General features: G+C 37.3%; 4 protein-coding genes across 8 annotated transcripts in view; 3 read left to right on the top strand and 1 right to left on the bottom strand.

Moving 5' to 3' along the window:
* Positions 1-8,527, top strand: part of LOC143144674 (very long chain fatty acid elongase AAEL008004) — a 67,898-nt gene extending 59,371 nt beyond the window's left edge. For all 5 annotated transcript variants that reach the window (XM_076307318.1, XM_076307319.1, XM_076307317.1 and 2 more), the window contains one exon: positions 815-8,527. In XM_076307318.1, the coding sequence (XP_076163433.1) occupies positions 815-1,290 (476 nt within the window). In that variant the 3' untranslated portion in view covers positions 1,291-8,527. The remainder of the gene's footprint in view (positions 1-814) is intronic.
* A 783-nt stretch (positions 8,528-9,310) lies between these two features.
* Positions 9,311-11,307, top strand: Arl8 (ADP-ribosylation factor-like protein 8). The gene is made up of 3 exons (XM_076307322.1): positions 9,311-9,771; positions 10,163-10,479; positions 10,555-11,307. Exons 1-3 carry the CDS (start codon positions 9,649-9,651, stop codon positions 10,676-10,678), a joined length of 564 nt encoding a protein of 187 aa, XP_076163437.1. The 5' UTR covers positions 9,311-9,648; the 3' UTR covers positions 10,679-11,307.
* A 145-nt stretch (positions 11,308-11,452) lies between these two features.
* LOC143144677 (protein FAM32A) lies at positions 11,453-13,062 on the top strand. Its single transcript, XM_076307324.1, has 3 exons — positions 11,453-11,863; positions 12,149-12,281; positions 12,348-13,062. Exons 1-3 carry the CDS (start codon positions 11,778-11,780, stop codon positions 12,468-12,470), a joined length of 342 nt encoding a protein of 113 aa, XP_076163439.1. The 5' UTR covers positions 11,453-11,777; the 3' UTR covers positions 12,471-13,062.
* Positions 12,705-15,907, bottom strand: Udt (protein undicht). Its single transcript, XM_076307315.1, has 10 exons — positions 15,783-15,907; positions 15,528-15,715; positions 15,079-15,324; positions 14,837-14,994; positions 14,622-14,769; positions 14,110-14,536; positions 13,877-14,031; positions 13,559-13,798; positions 13,253-13,485; positions 12,705-13,179 (listed from the first exon to the last, which is right to left on the bottom strand). The coding sequence occupies exons 2-10, from the start codon at positions 15,580-15,582 to the stop codon at positions 12,997-12,999; spliced, it is 1,845 nt and encodes a 614-aa protein (XP_076163430.1). The 5' UTR covers positions 15,583-15,715; positions 15,783-15,907; the 3' UTR covers positions 12,705-12,996.
* Between the last annotated feature and the right edge of the window lie 813 nt (positions 15,908-16,720).

The raw sequence follows: 16,720 nt of genomic DNA, 5'->3' as shown, positions 1-16,720 counted from the left end.
CAATATCGAATTGAAATTTATTCAACCATAAATTAATAAACATGCGACCAAAGATTTTTTTCTGAACGCGTTTCACGACTCACGTTTGCGTGTCTATGTGCCCCAATTCGTATTCTTTTTATTAATAAAACTTGGATCGACATTACGTTTACACAAACGTTTTTCAATTAATGGTGTACGCGTGGTCTTAATCTACACCTTCTGGCGTGTTTCCGCTCGTTCGTAGATTTCAATCGTACGGAGAAACTTTTATTTTCGCCGCTAAAGCAGTCGGATACGCGACTTTTAAGACACTCGGCGTGCAGTTTCCAGTTCGTCAGCGCACAATTAATGCGAGTGTCGCGGGCAGCTATTTCGTACCGTGTCGTTGAAATACGGTTTAATATGGAACAACGAGTTGCGAGAAGAAAAAACTAAATAGCATCGTAAATGTCTCAACTTTCCGCTCATTCTCCGTACGAAAGCTTTAGGAACGCTTTGATCAAAAATGGAATTGAAATACAATTTCGTTGGGAACAACAACGCCCGAGTACAACTTTATCCTCCGGTCGGTGCCTAGAAGTCGGACTTGGTTCAAATTTAGACTTTAAAACGAAGAGCAAAAAATCGAACGAACAATACTTTTGACGAACAAGTACCGAAAGTTATCGATGATCTACGATCGACAGGAGGATCCGAACGAACTCTACCCACGACTCGATCGCTCCGTCTTAATCACGACGAGTCGAACCGTAGCGGTGGTTTCAGTTTAGCAGCCATTTTCCCGTATCTGATTCGTAATCCGTTAACGTTTGTCCGACCTCTTCTTTTCCAGGCGGTCACGGGACGTTCTTCGGTCTCCTGAACACGTTCGTCCACATCGTGATGTACACGTACTATATGATGTCAGCGATGGGCCCGCGGATGCAGCCGTACCTCTGGTGGAAGAAGTACCTGACCGTCTTCCAGATGATCCAGTTCGTCGCGATGAGCGTCCACGCGTTCCAACTGGTCTTCATCGACTGCAACTACCCGAAGGCGATCGTCTGGTGGATCGGTCTGCACGCGACAATGTTCTTCTTCTTGTTCAACGAGTTCTACAAGCAAAACTACCAACAGAAGAAACGATCGATGATGAACGGTGTGTCGAAAAAGGAGAACCAGTGGAACAGCAGTACCCAGGCGAACGGTCTGACGAACGGAGCGATCATGTCTTCGGGGCGAAGGGACGCGGCCGATTACTACGTGAAAGGCGATAGTTTGGCGGCATCGGAGCTCAACCTTCGAAAATCCTACACGACGACCGAATGACCCGATCGCGCCACGTCGTTAGACCGTCATCGAATCATCTCACCCCCCTTTACACCATCATCGATCCTTCGAGTCGCATCCGGGCTTCGCTCTGTTCGCGCTTACGGTCCGAGGATCCATCGCGATCTCAACGGGACATCGAAACACCGAGAAAACGTGTGCAGTAAAATAGTACAAAATTGTTCCCTGTATACGTGTAGAGGGAGAGACATAGAACGGGTGAGAGAGAGAGAGATATGGTGAGTGGTAGGACGAAGCAATGTACCCAAGATGTGCGACCCGGATGTGTCGCGACTCAATGTCACGGAAGCCTGGTATCGTCGGTGATCCAGGTATCCGTGATCCTTCCTCGATCGCTGTATCGTACACCCCGCCCACGACCAACGTAGAGCTGACTTTCGCGACGTCGAAAGCGAGAAGCCTTCACGGGTGATCTTCTTGTGTACCGTTCTGCGTCGACGTTGAACCAGCCAGGCTGATCGGATCGGTATCTCGCCGATAAAATCTGCTCGCGCCGGAACGGGCCAGTATAGCCAACAATTACGTAAAGGAAACTCGGATGTATAACTTTGCGCCCGTCGTTGTTACATTAACGTCGCGAGAGACGATTGTTCGTCGTATTACGATAGAGAAACACGGTAATCGGGGAGGAGTAATCGGTTTTTATCGACCGTGGTGAAATTGTGGCGGTTTCCGCTACGGCGCGTCGGGAGAGCCCGCGTCAGGGCCGTGACGAGCGACACGGGCCAATAAAGGGCCCGCGTGTCCTACGTACCCCTGAGCGGTGCCGCGAGCCCGACACGGCCGATATTAGAAAAAAAAAAAAAAAACGAACAAAAATTCTTCGTAAGACCGTTTCGATGTTTTTTACACTCCGCGTACGTTCGCGATTATTTTTATCCGCTACACGGTTTTCCCGTCGAAAAATTCGAATTTCATTCGTAACAGCGAATGGGACAAAGAGGTTTCCATTTCACGCCCCGGGGCGCCAAAGTGACCAAACGCAACGCCAATCTAAGCGGTTAAAAAGAATTCTCGTTCTCTTGAAATTCGCGGGAAATTGTCCGGTCCTTCTTCCTTCCCTTCCACGCGCGCGCATATATACACATACGCACACACACACTCCGTTTCACTGGAACAAACATTGTCGGGGGAGTAATATTTACATAATTTTGAAACGCGCCGAAACACGGGATGGCAACCCGCAAAACGTTTTTGCTGTCATCGGTTGTGCGCGGCGGCGGCGTCGGCGGCTCATAGATTATATAAAAACAAGGAATTATATAAGAGAGTAACGGTGAGTCTTGAATCGGTATTGCGTAACAATGCCACCGACCGTTATTCGGATTACGTAATTCGGGAGGATCTCTTTTTTTTTCTTTTTTTTTTTTCTTTCTTTTTTCGCGTTTTCTTTCAGCCTGGATCGCGCGTACCATCGGCCGTTAGAAAATTCGTTTGCTTTTATTGTTACTCGTTCGAGAGCCGGTGACCTTAATTCAGCCCGATCCAACAGGGAACAGTCCGCCTCGCTCGCTCGCGCGCTCGCGCGCGCTTTCGCACCGAGTCTCGAGCGTTACGTAAACCACGCGCGCGGGCGGAAATCGGGCTTAACGTTTGCGCGTGCACGCACGAAATTCATCGAAATTCGTTAAAACGAACCACGAGAAAGAAATCAAAACGAGTTGCACACGATAGGTAAATGCGCGCTCCTTTTTTTATACGCAAACTTTTACCAATCGCGTAAATTTATATATATATACATATATAATATTTTTTTCTTTTCTTTTTTCAAATCGTTAAGATTTTAGACGTATTTTTAGCGTATATACGTTTAAAAACGTATCTAAAAATTTCAAATCGCGAGAAACGCTTTACGAATCGTTCGGGATTAAATTCAATGTTTTGGAGTGGTAGGTGCTCTATCTGCGCGGCGGTCGTGCGCACGGTGTACGGGTATGTCCAGAATTGTATATAAAATGCATCGTCTGTTTGGGTATGTTCGACTCGAGAGCCAATTCGTGCTCGAACTACGCAAAAAGTATATACGGAGTGTTAACGAGAATCAGGCTCCTTTTCAGGGTCAAATTTACGCTATCGGTATAAATGAAGAGGTCCCTTAGACCATTCGACGATCCAAGGCTTTGTTTATCGAATTGCGAACGGTCAACGTTCACGAATGTCGCCTGTGGCGCGCGCTGTTTAAATCTCAGTCAGCTGAGCGCACGATCGCGCATGTACGTACTCGCCCACGTAAAACACGTCGAGGCGCGTTCACACGTGTCGTACACTTCTCTCGCGAACATTAATGTATTTTTAAACATTCCGAACACAAAATGGAACTACACGGACTTTTTGTACTTTACGATTTTAAACGCGTTCATTACGCATGTGCGTACAACGTTCCGATTCTCGTTTATTGTTATTAAAATTAATGTACGAATTAAACCTACGGCCCAAGCCGTCGCGATAACGATCCGATCGCTTCGTTTATTAGTCAGTTTTTCGATTTTCCGAACACAAATTGCAAGGAATAGCGCTGTGAATAAAAATTAATATAGTGATAAAATAAGTAGTCATTGATGTAACGTGCATAAATGTTCGCGAGGAACCGACAACATTTTTTTTCATCTTTTGAGAATTAATTACCCGCAAAGAGGGTCCGAATTTAGCTTTGCGTGTCCGTTCGTTCGGTCTTTATCGTTATTAAACTGTACAATATAACGCAAAGAAAGGAAAAGCACTAGCGAAACGAGCCTTATTATCGAGACTAATGTTGCAATTAAAAATAAACGAGTGTTTCGGTTTAAAGTAATAGATATCGAACAAGATTCGTAACGTATTATTACGTAACAACATTCTTGCACAAATTGCCGTCTAATGTACGTAGAATCTTTTTAAAAATTTACTTTCCTCGCTTTCAAACTAGAAAGCTCGTTAATAATTTGATCGGTCTATACTTTACCAGTTTGTATGGAAAGCTACACTCAGATATGATAATCGTGTTTCTTTTATTAATTTTTTTCGCTGTCAGCGGTTTGACAAGTGTTTCTCGTGTGTGAGTACGTGCATGTGTGACGCGCGCTCGGCCGATTGGGATTCAAACAGCGCGCGCCGAAACTAGCATTCGTAAATTTCAACCGGTCGTATCACGGTAACAAAGTCCCGGATTGTAAAATGATAAAGAACTATATGGATTTATACTGCCACGAGGAATTGATGCTGAATAAAGGTCCCGTGTTGAAAAAAAAAAAAAATGAGTTCAAGACTTTCAGGGCAGACAGTACCTCGCCAAATGGAAGAAAAGAGTTCTAATAAACGTGGATCGATATGAAAACACCAGATTACCAGTGTATTGTTTCTTTCGTTGATGTTTGCGGATTTTCCACGCACCTTCGTGTAAGAAAATCTCGAGCTCTGACCGAAACGGAAAATCGTTTATAATTTCGAAAACAACAATTTTTCAATTCCCATTTATCAGGACATTTTCCTCCGTTTGGCGAATCCCATTTGCTTTGAAAATCCTGAACCTTTTTTTTTTTGTTAATATCCTGTATACATACGTATACGTTGAAGGAGAAAACGAAAGATTGTACAAAGTTTGCAATTTTCTACTAATCGGTAATAAGAACGATCTAACAATTTAATTGATAATGTATAGTTGAACATAGGTATATGCGGGGTGACCCGATAGAAACAAAACACCCGAATTGTCCTTTACGAATCGTTTCGTGGAATGAATGTAGCGGCAAGATTTTGAAAACATTTTTCATTGTTTCTAGAGTGATCAATCGATATCTTTCTTTGGCAAAATTAGTCGTCTTCTTCTACACGGGATTAAAATTGTTGCTTGCAAGACAGATTAGATTATTTACGATACATTGTATCTTGCAATAAATGTTTCGGATCGATGATTTTCCGTAGCGACGCGTAACGCAATGTTTCGCTCGGAACAGGTTGCGATATTCTTATCGAAATAGTGAAATTTGCTTTTAAGTAGAGAATAAATATCTTCGCGTCAGTTTCGTCCTATAAAGCGATTCGATTGTTATCTTTCGACGGAAGAAGATAAGAAGATAATCGGTTGTTCCGTTTCTGAGGGGCCACTTTGTATTTAGGACTTCTCGCTGATTGGCATTTATGCCGACTATGTTATACGCATTGCGAAGCCGCGCAAAGCAACGGAAACGTGCGTTTTCAACGACCAAATTAGATTCCTCCAACGTGCCTTGCGAGAGTAAACGGATGTGCCTTAATATCTAGGATGTGTTCCGACCATCGCGCGTACAAGGATCGTTCGAATTCACAACGAAACTTAATAATGGCGCACCACGAACGATCCGTCGTCGATGTCTCGTCGTAAACGAACGCACAAAACGTCCCGTTTCGGTTTGCAAACACGATCACCAATATCAAAAGCTGTGATTACCGAAACGTATTTGGTCGCGTGTCACTTGTGATCTAGACATTAAGGTTTCGATTCAGAACGCACCGTTAGACACACCGAATCAACACGTACGGAAATCTTTCCTTTTTGTTCGAACGCTGCCCTGTATTGCAAACTGCGAGACTTGCCTCGGAGCTAAAACTCACGAACAGAGCGTTCAAGAATCATGGTTGTTGAGAATTGTTGTTACGAGTTTTGAAAGATCTGCGAGCGTTTATACTTCTTTTCTTTTTCTTTTCTTTTTTTATTCCTTTCAGCAGATTTTTCAAATTCCGTTGAAACGTTGACACCAACAACCGTCCACCTTCCTTATTCCCCCTTTCCTCAGGCAGTTACATACTTACATTTTTCTTAGCGAACGCTCGTGATCCGAGAGATCTGTGATGTAGATCGATTCGTGTATTGCGCAAGCCAACGTTTTCTTCGACCGTGTAACATCGATATGGATATTTGCTCACATTTTTTCATAGAAATTCCCCAGAACAGCAATTTCATTCGTTTGCGCATCCAGTAGATTACCTATACAATTGTAACGGTTGGAGACGCGATCCGTGTAGTTCGCTGATCCATGGAACTTTGTACCATGCGGACAGACCATAAAAGATCGAATTAGTTACGATGAATACGATCGATGTGCACAAAACGTCCACCTGGTGTTTCGTTCGCTTTGCACGTTTCGTACACCTTGTACATAGGTAGGTTAGTTTTGTACTATCGTAAAGGAACAAAATTTAACGAGAAACGGAGGGTAGCAATCATTGTGTCCGCGCTTCGTGCCGACACGCGAATAGATAAAGCTTAAAGAATGAAAGGAAACGACAGAGACAAAAGTAAAGTCAAGTACTATAACGATAATTTATATACGAATCTACATCTAGATGTTATTACGAATAAAGAGTTGTTAAAAAAAAAAAAAAGGAGCAAACGAAGAGAAATTTACACCGAAACTTTTGTAATCGCGGCTATGTACATAAACACACTCGAAGAAGCGAAACCGATGCCAAAATGAAACCCCCACGAATTGAAACGTTACCTCCCCCATTTACGACCTGCCAAAAAATACGAAATCAATTATCGGTAATCAGCGAATGGTTTTTTTTAACAAATCTTTGCATAAAAAAAAAAAGAAACGTTAGGATACTTTAGCGTACATATCGAACATTTTTTAAATGTATATTAGCAACAAATTAAGTGGATAACAGACAACTGTAGATAATATATTCATGATACTGTCATTGGTACTGCATGATACTAGTATGCGGCTGGATTAGGTTTAAGTGTGAATACACGTAAATAAGATAACAACCATAAAACGCACACTAGTATCGTCCTTAAACCCTTGATGAATCTACCCTGCTATTAATAATGATTTGTACAGCTAACTTTGACGCGACTGTTTCAACGATAACTGTATTGTGTGGGGTTGATGTACAACCTATCGTACGACTGCCATATGACTGTCATTGCAACTCGACGTACGACTTATCGTACGGTTTATCGTACAATAAACCGTTACGTCTATGGCTCCTATTACAACCGGAAACCTCAAGCGGTGTATCAACTGTAAAATTCTGGCCCGTGAAAGCCTTAAATGTCTCTTATTTCTCTTTTTACATATATATTTCGTTGTTACTTGATTGAGTTACAGTAGGTATAATTTATAAGCGACTACCATTTTTTGGTTACTCGGAATTATTTAGCGAGATAGAATTTCTTTTCTTCGGTCTAAATAGCTCAATCGATATAGAGCGGTCGTCCAACAAGTGAAAAATTCGTACTCGAATTCCTCGTACAAGAATCCAATCGACCGATACTTTTGTCTTCCTAGATATTGTTAGACTTTATCGTTGCACTATATCCCCTCCGAATGACGTATGACAAAAAGAAAAGTGCAGATAAAGGAACAATAATTCACTCGAGCAATAACTTCTCGCTCGAACGGAGAAGAATCTCAGATTATTATTGCTGCGACTCGTGCGGAGCTTCGCGTTATCCATTTTTCTTTTTCCAAATCTTTCCCGAGTGAACAACGATCGCGGAATAACATTTCGTTTCGGCGATCGTTCCGAGGCGTAATTTTCTCTCTTCTTCGATTCAATTTTCAACGATACGCGTCGCTGGATTTGATTTTCGAAAACCCACGTCGATTACCTCTCGCGTTCGTTTAATCTTCTCTGAACGTTGTTAAGCTTGCTTTTTTCCCCAATTTTTATTACGCTTCCGCAGCATCGTTACCCGTTGTAAATTTGTAAAAAAAAATAATTATTGACGGACACTGCCAAAGTTGAACTTTGAGTAAAAAAAAAAAAAGAAAAAAAAGGAAAAAATGACATTTCGTAAGCACGAACTTCATATTTGTGAACGATTATTATTCTCGAATCGAAACGTAAGGCGACACGATTGCACGCCTGGCGGATGGGATATAATAAACAGGACTGTGAAATGCCAATTGCGAGACGGATTTAAATAAATTAAAGGAAGATTAAGTACAGAAATACAGACACCGGCGGATGGCGCATTCCCAGGGCCACCGGTCATTGTTTTGTCTCGCGAGATGTAGAAAACAAGTTGAAGCTACTTATCTCATGTATGCAACGCGGACTTAATTGCATCGTGCTTCGTTTTCTCGTGCGTTGATAGGAAACGAGATTTTCGTAATTGCTACGTAACAGTTAAAAGAACTACTACTACCTCAAAGACCAGTGATGCACAAAGCAACCGAATGTTTTAAGATTTAATTGAAATTATTATCAGAGATGTTAAGAAATATGAAAATAAACTGACTGAAACGTACTGTGTCACGAGTTCGTGCTTATAATTAAATAATTTTACAATGTTTTTAATGGATGACAAGAAAAATAAATCGATTTCGTTCCAAGTGCATTTGCATGTTTCCTATATACGCGACGTGTTGATGGCTTCTATAAATACGGAAACAATAATTCTCAATCGATAAGTTGCGATCTTTGAATTAGCGTAACGGCCGAATTTTGAATCAACGTTAAGCGCGCAGAATGAAAACATAGATCGTTGTCCAATTTTTACGCGGGGAAACGTCTACAGCCGTTAGAGATTGCAATAACAACGTAAAGAATAAAATTATAAAAGTTCATTACAGTATCGAAGTTGAAAACCACTGTCTTCGTACAATGTATAGTTTCGTAGCAACCTGAAACTGTCGAGAGTCAATTGCCGCGACGGCTCACCTACAATGACGATCGTTATTTTCTTTTACAATCAAAACAGATTGTTGTTAATAATGCATATAAATATTACAAATCCCTACGATCCATCGTAACAATCGCATTCGCGTCTTCGTAAGATGCCTACGCGTTCTTTAAAAAAATTCATATTTTAATTTTATGAAAAGCGCTACATAATTTTAAACTTAAATGCAATATATATATATATATACATATAAACATATTTTCTATAGACAATCTCCGGCTGTATACGGTAACGGTGTATATACACGCAATAACAGACTGGTTGGAGAACTGACAGAGGTCGCCAACGTTTACTTGGTCTCTGAATTATTAATCAACGAAACTGTACCGAAATGCGAACAATGTCGAGTTGAGAATCGCTGCAACGTCTTTTGTTGCACGTCAATGCCCGAACTGTTAAGATCGTTTAGCCAGCGTAGACTCCTACTAACGATAGACTCGTTTGGTATATAAGGTTTTTCGTGTAACAAAATTGGGCACGGCACCCAGTAACGCATCATTGTCGCAAAGTATTGCGCGGGTTTGTCAGCCAGTCACTGACTAGAGCGGTGCATACCTTTGGATCTGACGGTTTGACGTCGTACTCGAGCGCAAATGACTACATCTCAAAGACAGTGAGCAGCGCACTTTGAGTGAACAATTTATATTTCTACCGGTGGAGCTGGATTTCCTCCGATCGTCTGAAACATGTTGGCGCTCATCAATCGGATTTTGGACTGGTTTAAGTCCCTCTTTTGGAAAGAGGAGATGGAATTGACTCTCGTCGGCTTGCAGTACAGTGGAAAAACCACATTCGTAAATGTCATAGCGGTACGAAAATTTCTATCTGTTGTCGCGATTTAATGGTCGGGGTTCCTTTTATTTTCGACCTTTCAAATTTGCGGTTCTTTAATGATAAACAGATGAAATTTACCGTGACGAAGCAACATAGCATGACCTTCTTGGTTAGATTCTATATTTCGTTCGAAGTAACGTCCGTCATGAATGTAAACTGTTTTTACATCCGCCCTAATTTGAAAATTTCACAAGTACGTGTTTTTACGATAATTATGCCGGAGAAAGGAACTTTTAATCGTTGTTGCCTTTGTTCTTTCTTTTGAGATAGAAACGATACTGTATTTTAAAGAAAGATTTTTTGCACTTTTCATCTATGTTTCCCTGTATTAGGTGATCGAAGGAATATTTAAATCCTTTTTTTCAGTCAGGACAATTTAGCGAAGACATGATTCCAACTGTTGGTTTTAATATGCGCAAAATAACAAAAGGCAATGTCACTATAAAAGTGTGGGACATCGGAGGTCAACCAAGGTTCAGATCTATGTGGGAAAGATATTGCAGGGGAGTGAACGCGATAGTATACATGGTAGATGCGGCGGATCCTGAAAAAATAGAAGCTAGTCGCAACGAGTTGCACAATTTATTGGATAAACCACAATTAGCTGGTATACCAGTGTTAGTTCTTGGCAACAAAAGGGATGTAAGTGGTGCTCTGGATGAAAATGGACTCATAGAAAGAATGTATGTGTATTACTTTAAAGTACAATGGAAGTATGTACGGTGCTAAAAGTAATTCTGATTAATATATATTTCTAGGAATTTATCTGCCATTCAAGATCGTGAGATTTGTTGCTATAGCATTTCGTGCAAAGAAAAAGACAATATCGATATTACGTTGCAGTGGCTTATAGCACATTCTAGAGGTGGTGTTCAACGCTAATACGTGTAATAAATTTTACATGCTTATACATTCTTATCGAGAAGCCCAAGATATTGATAGCAGAATTGGGATCAAACGTACGAGGGAGTGTTCAGCGATGATTTTACTTTGAGTCGATTCATTATTGTAGAGCCTTTTTGTTTAAATCTAAGCTTTAGCTGTTCTTTGTTTGAACATATATAACTCATAGAAAATTTAATGAAAGAAAACCAAGGATGTTATGCTTAAGCCAAATATGCTCGTGCGAATGATAATGGGACACGTTCATCATTGCAAGCACCTTAGGAATAAGTACCAACTTTTTTATATTGTGTTTTTAGATAATCTCTTTAAGTAACAGTGCTGTTTCTCTAACATAAAACTGGAAGGCGAAAATAGCATTTAACAATGTAGAGACAATGGCAGTTAGTACTTATACAAGCGCATAATTATATCAATTATCATATAGTACTCATTCTGGGAAGTACTAATCTAATTAAGATTAACATCACGGCATAGAGATTACGTACATTTGATCGCTATATGTACACGAAAATGATGCTAAGTAAACTTGTATAATTAATGGAGAATTATTAATGATATTATACCAATTTATTATGATCCATAAAAATGTGACAATTGTGTTATGTATATACACGTATATATATATAATATATATAAATATATATAACGTGTGTGTATATATATATAATTAAATATGAATATATACAAATATAATTATATATATAATATATATAATTATACATATAAAAAATAATAAAGGATGTAACTCATCTTTTTTTTAAGTGGAAAATCGCCTCCGAAGAAATTTCTATTACCGAAAGATAAGATTAATAAAATATTGTGTTTTTAAAACAACAATATATAAGATATCATTTTTGAACATTCAAAATTGCGATGGGAGCGTTTTTATTGGTCGCCGGTGCGTATGACATCACAGCATAATCGATTGCATATTATGTCGAGAATCGATTTGTTGAGATTTTTGTGTTCATGTAATGTAGTTGTGTATGTGTCACGTTCTGACGCGAGACGCAACGTTCGGGTGTAGAAAACAGTAATAGTGTTTTATAGAGAAATATTTATTTAAAAAGTTAATATGCCACCAACAAACGATAATGACCCGTATGCACATGTAGCAAAAGGACTTTTAAAACTGAAAAATGATCAAGGCGTGAACAAAAAGTATGTAAATGATAAAAATTCGTTCTTAATTTAGGTTATGTTGAACTTAACAAGTATCGAGTAAGTTTTAAATAAAGCTGGATAAAATATGCATTTTGAATAGTAGCTGGTAATTTAAAAATTTCGTTCGAACTACAGTTTCTCGTAATTAAAATAAAATACCATTTTATTTGCATCACAGTTTTGAAATAGTGTTCTTATACCTAATTCTAGGTATTATTTGAAACAGAAATGTTATAAATAATTAATAGAAGTAGTACTATTATTATATTTCTTGGAATCTAGGAAGAAGCATAAAGAAGGCAAAAGTAAGAAATTGGTGGAAGTGACAAAAATTGTAGAGGAAGAAAAATCAAAGACCACAGATATCAAACGAACAAAAGCTGAAATAGCGTTTCAAAAAATGCAAGAAAAAATGGTAAATAATTATTTAATCTTTAAAGATCAAAGATAATTACACGCGACTATATAACATTAATTGCAGCAAAATGAACGAATAAAACAAAAGGCCTCTATGACTCATAAACAACGGGTAGAAGAATTTAACAGACATTTGGATAGTTTGACAGAACACTTCGATATACCGAAAGTCAGCTGGACAAAATAAATTCTTTATGTATATCGTAATTGTATAAAATTTTATTCATACATACGTATTGTAGACATAAATATTTAAGGTAATATTAAAATTAACATTTAATCTTATATAAGATTGTACTTTATAGCAAATGTTTATAAAAAAAAAAATTGTTAAATGTCGTACGTCTGTAAAACGGATGGAATTCTAAATCTTACGATTATATCTTTGATTCGTACAAATAATATTTATAACTAGTATAAAACTTTAGAATATAAAAAGGCACATTTCTCAATGCACTTTACATTGTAACATACATTAATTTAAACTATAGTATTATGTTACAATATACCGAAAAAATCTGTTTATAATCTATAATGTATATTACATAAGTGCATTGTAAAAGTTTGAAATATATAAACATTATTCAAATTTAATAAAGTGTATATACATAAAATGGACGGAATAGACGTATTAAGAGTGAAAAAGTCGTTGACTAAAATGGAAAGTCTAATTAATTAATACTTTTGCTAGTACCTTTGAATAAAAAGAGGTACTATGTGTTAATTAGAAGTATGTGAATTATACTAATTATCGGAATTAAAGTTGCATACGAAAATGAGATTTGTATTCCTCCATTACCGTAATGGAACACTTTTATGTAATTCTCACTTACTACCCAAGGATTACTTCCGTCGTCAAAATACATTGGACACTGATCTCGTTCCCTTTCGTATTCCTACATACAAAATTATGGTTATAAAATACATGTTGTACATATTGAAAAGATATACCAAAACATATATATTTACCTGCAATTCTAAGGCAACCGCAGCACCTTCGGTATAATTACTACTTGTAACGTCTTGTTTAAGATCACAGAATGGTCCAATAGCTTGAGATATAAGGACTTTATTTAAATCAGCTCTCTGGTACACCCAACATCGATATTTACTATAAGGATCCAACTCGTCGTATGTTATCAAGTACGACTTCAAATTTTCTTTCCAAAATCCGATACATTTCATTTTATAATCTGGCATACCTGTTCACGATAAAAAAAACTATAAAGCATGTATGTAATTTTTTCCTTTTTAATTGTGGCAACTTGAACTTACTGTAAATATCTACAGGTTTTCCTAAGTAATCCACGGACAAACAATAGGTTTCATCGATAGCGATTTCTTTTTGATCGGTGTCGCAAACTGAGAAATCTGAGATATTTTGTTTACAATATATATTCGGTCGAGGGGATAATGTAACACCGCCTAAAATTCTAGTTTCGAACAAAATATCTCCTTTCTGAACAAACATGTATTTTCCAGCTACGGGACAACGTACTGGCACAGGATCCTTTGCTAAAAGTGTAAAAAACATCAATATGAAAAAATTGCTCGAATACCTATATTTCTAAAAAAAAAATATGTTATACCGACCTAAAAATAAGTCATATTTCCAAGCCTCCTTATTAGGGAACTGTACCCAAGAACAAACGGTGTGGAAATCGTCTTTTATAACTGCAATACCGCGTCGATATCTGATGATGTTATGATGTCGACGTACAAAATCGAAACAAACATAATCTTTTTGACTGAAAATACGATTCACCGAATTATAAAAGTACTAGAAAGTACAGTTTTTATTAATATTATTATGTACTTGTACGTACCACCCATCGACAGTCAATCTTGCCATCATAACTCTGGAATCTCTCGATTCGCGACAAACATAAATTGTACGCCTATAACGACCTTCGTCAGGATACCAAGTTTCAATTATATGCGTTTCGTTAATGAAAATATCTGCATCGATGTTGGCAGTATTTATCCATTGTCCACTCATATCTTCCGGTAATCTACATCCCGGTTCTACCACCTCGGCCTTAACAGGTGTTACTCTTAAACGCTCAGGGCTTTTTTCGACGGTTTTTAACGTATTACATTCCGCAGTAATAGATACTCCGATATAAAGATCATCGTCGCGATTTTTTAAGAAACATCGGTACTTTTCATCTTTCCTAGATTCTTTTGTATTTGCGACCGCAAAGAAGTGATTTTTATCTATAAACCAATCTCCCAAACAGCTATATTCTACCACTGAAATATTTATAGTATAAAAATAATGAGAAAAATATTGTAGAAACTTTACAACAGGGTTCTGTCTAAATAAAGAAAATATTACCTCCGTCGAAAGTGTCTTTCATACCAGGACACTGTTTATACGTTATATTAAATTTTTGATTGGTTATCAAAAATTGTGTTCCTGCAGTCTGGCAAGATCGGATTTGTGCATCCGGATGATCGCACTCTCCTGTAAACCTAAATCGGTTCTGTAACAAGAATGTAAGAATTAATTTCCTTTGTAAATATTTTGATATTTTACAGATAACCACTAACTTGATAAGCAAATTGCCAAACACCCTCAAGAGACGATCTACAATTTACGGGAACATGATTTTCGGAAAATAGCGTTATTAACTGTTGATCGGGCTGCAATCCTTTGCATACATTTTCCACGGTCGGTTCGACGTCGTTAGGCAAATTTACACAACTCGCTAAAACCATAAAATGAATAATAATAACCTATACTTTCTACATTTTTACCATCGATTCTTTTAACGATTTTCCAGGCGTTTTACCTTCTAGTTTTTCCAATACATTTACCGTTCGAACGATTAAATTAACACAATGATAGCATTTATCTTTCCGAAATACAAATGTATAATTAACATGATACTGTTGTAGCATATCTATACAAATACCCCGATTCGTCATCGTGTCTGCATTTATTTCCGTTAAAGTATTTCTACCGTTTTCCCATGAAAACCATGATCCTCTTATGACCGGAGGAATTTGACAAATAGATTCTTGAACAGAATACGTCACTGTAAAAACAAAGGTATTTTTAATCAACTTTTAAATATAATCGCATAAAAATGTTGAATTATGTATTAATTGTTAATAGTATCTTCTAAGGAAAACTACTATACTGAACGAAGTTCTTATTTTTTAACGAAGCAGAAGTTAATTTATAACAATCGTATACATATCAACAACTGTGCGCGTTTTAAGATTTATTAAAACTTACCTTGGTAAATAAAATATAAAGCAGATAGAAATACGTGCCACTTTCTTGTCGTCATCTTGTCATTAAATTAACGATGATTTCGATAATAAAATAAAAAATTAGTTTAATCGTGTTCAATCGTATAACGCATGGAGAAACTCATTCCTTACGCCCATCCACCCACTTATGAATCATGCCTGTGCTGCCATCTAAAAATTGATATATTTTTAATTCTTTGAATAAGAATTCCAATGTTCTGTAATAGAATATTCTTACTTTCTGCAGTTACATTATTAACGTTAAATTATTCTATGAAAAAGTTGTTGCAAAAGGTATGGTAATTGATTAAAAATTAACGTAATAAATACGATGTTTCGTACGAGTATAATAAGAGAGTCAAGCTGTGTCAGTGCCGAGTCGGAAATATTTATGAAATTTAAAGGAACAAATCAATAGATGGCAATGCAGTCGTGACACGTTCAGAAGTCTTTCTTTCAATGGGCATTTCTTGATAAAGATTTAACAAATAACCAATTACGTTGCAAATTCAATCGTAAAAGATTTGTTTTCGAATCTCGAATTTCCGCTTACAAAGTAATTGTACAAACATTTATCGTTAATTCGTGTAATTGATTTGAACTTGAATAAGGTTTAAAGTTCAAATTTAACGTAAAACGATATTTTTAAAACGTTGACAATTTATCGTCAAAACTGTTATAACGAACAAACATTTACATAACAACCAATCACATTAAACGTTACAAAATTAATAATACAAGATGTAAATTACTTAATACAAATTCCATAACCAACATTGTCTACTTTTGGTTGTATATATTTCTTACCGAACTTAAAATTAACGAGTTCGTTAGATGTCGCTCTAATGCTGAATCGGTAACAGAGATACTGTGATATCGTAGTATCAACGATGTTGAGGTGACATCTTCACGCTAATCCTGGAAACTATATTCAATTGACTCAATAAAATCGGTAAATGTAGTAAAGATGAAAACATCGTAATTCTATCGAACTTACAATGAATTTTTTATCAATTGACTTACAAAAATTAATTTTAATCAAGATTCGAAGTAAAAAAGACGATTATTAATATGTTTTTAAATACATACAAGTTAAGTTTCAAAATATGGAGAGTAATAATTATTTATCAGCTAAACGAACTAAACATTTGTCAATGGTTACGATTCAAAGATACC

Source organism: Ptiloglossa arizonensis, chromosome 3, assembly GCF_051014685.1.
Source record: "Ptiloglossa arizonensis isolate GNS036 chromosome 3, iyPtiAriz1_principal, whole genome shotgun sequence".
NCBI classification, from domain to species: Eukaryota; Metazoa; Arthropoda; class Insecta; order Hymenoptera; family Colletidae; genus Ptiloglossa; species Ptiloglossa arizonensis.
The sequence above is the reverse complement of the archived record's forward strand: the minus strand, read 5'-3'. Positions and strand labels throughout refer to the sequence as shown.

Excerpts from the sequence above, each read along its gene's own strand:
- LOC143144677 (XM_076307324.1), top strand. The coding sequence starts at position 11,778 with ATGCCACCAACAAACGATAATGACCCGTATGCACATGTAGCAAAAGGA. Across the intron at positions 11,864-12,148 it reads GATCAAGGCGTGAACAAAAA|GAAGAAGCATAAAGAAGGCA; the intron begins GTATGTAAATGA and ends CTTGGAATCTAG. Across the intron at positions 12,282-12,347 it reads AAAAAATGCAAGAAAAAATG|CAAAATGAACGAATAAAACA; the intron begins GTAAATAATTAT and ends CATTAATTGCAG.
- Udt (XM_076307315.1), bottom strand. The coding sequence starts at position 15,582 with ATGACGACAAGAAAGTGGCACGTATTTCTATCTGCTTTATATTTTATT. Across the intron at positions 15,325-15,527 it reads TTTATATTTTATTTACCAAG|TGACGTATTCTGTTCAAGAA; the intron begins GTAAGTTTTAAT and ends TTGTTTTTACAG. Across the intron at positions 13,486-13,558 it reads AAAACCTGTAGATATTTACA|GTATGCCAGATTATAAAATG; the intron begins GTAAGTTCAAGT and ends TATCGTGAACAG.
- Arl8 (XM_076307322.1), top strand. The coding sequence starts at position 9,649 with ATGTTGGCGCTCATCAATCGGATTTTGGACTGGTTTAAGTCCCTCTTT. Across the intron at positions 9,772-10,162 it reads CATTCGTAAATGTCATAGCG|TCAGGACAATTTAGCGAAGA; the intron begins GTACGAAAATTT and ends CCTTTTTTTCAG. Across the intron at positions 10,480-10,554 it reads AATGGACTCATAGAAAGAAT|GAATTTATCTGCCATTCAAG; the intron begins GTATGTGTATTA and ends ATATATTTCTAG.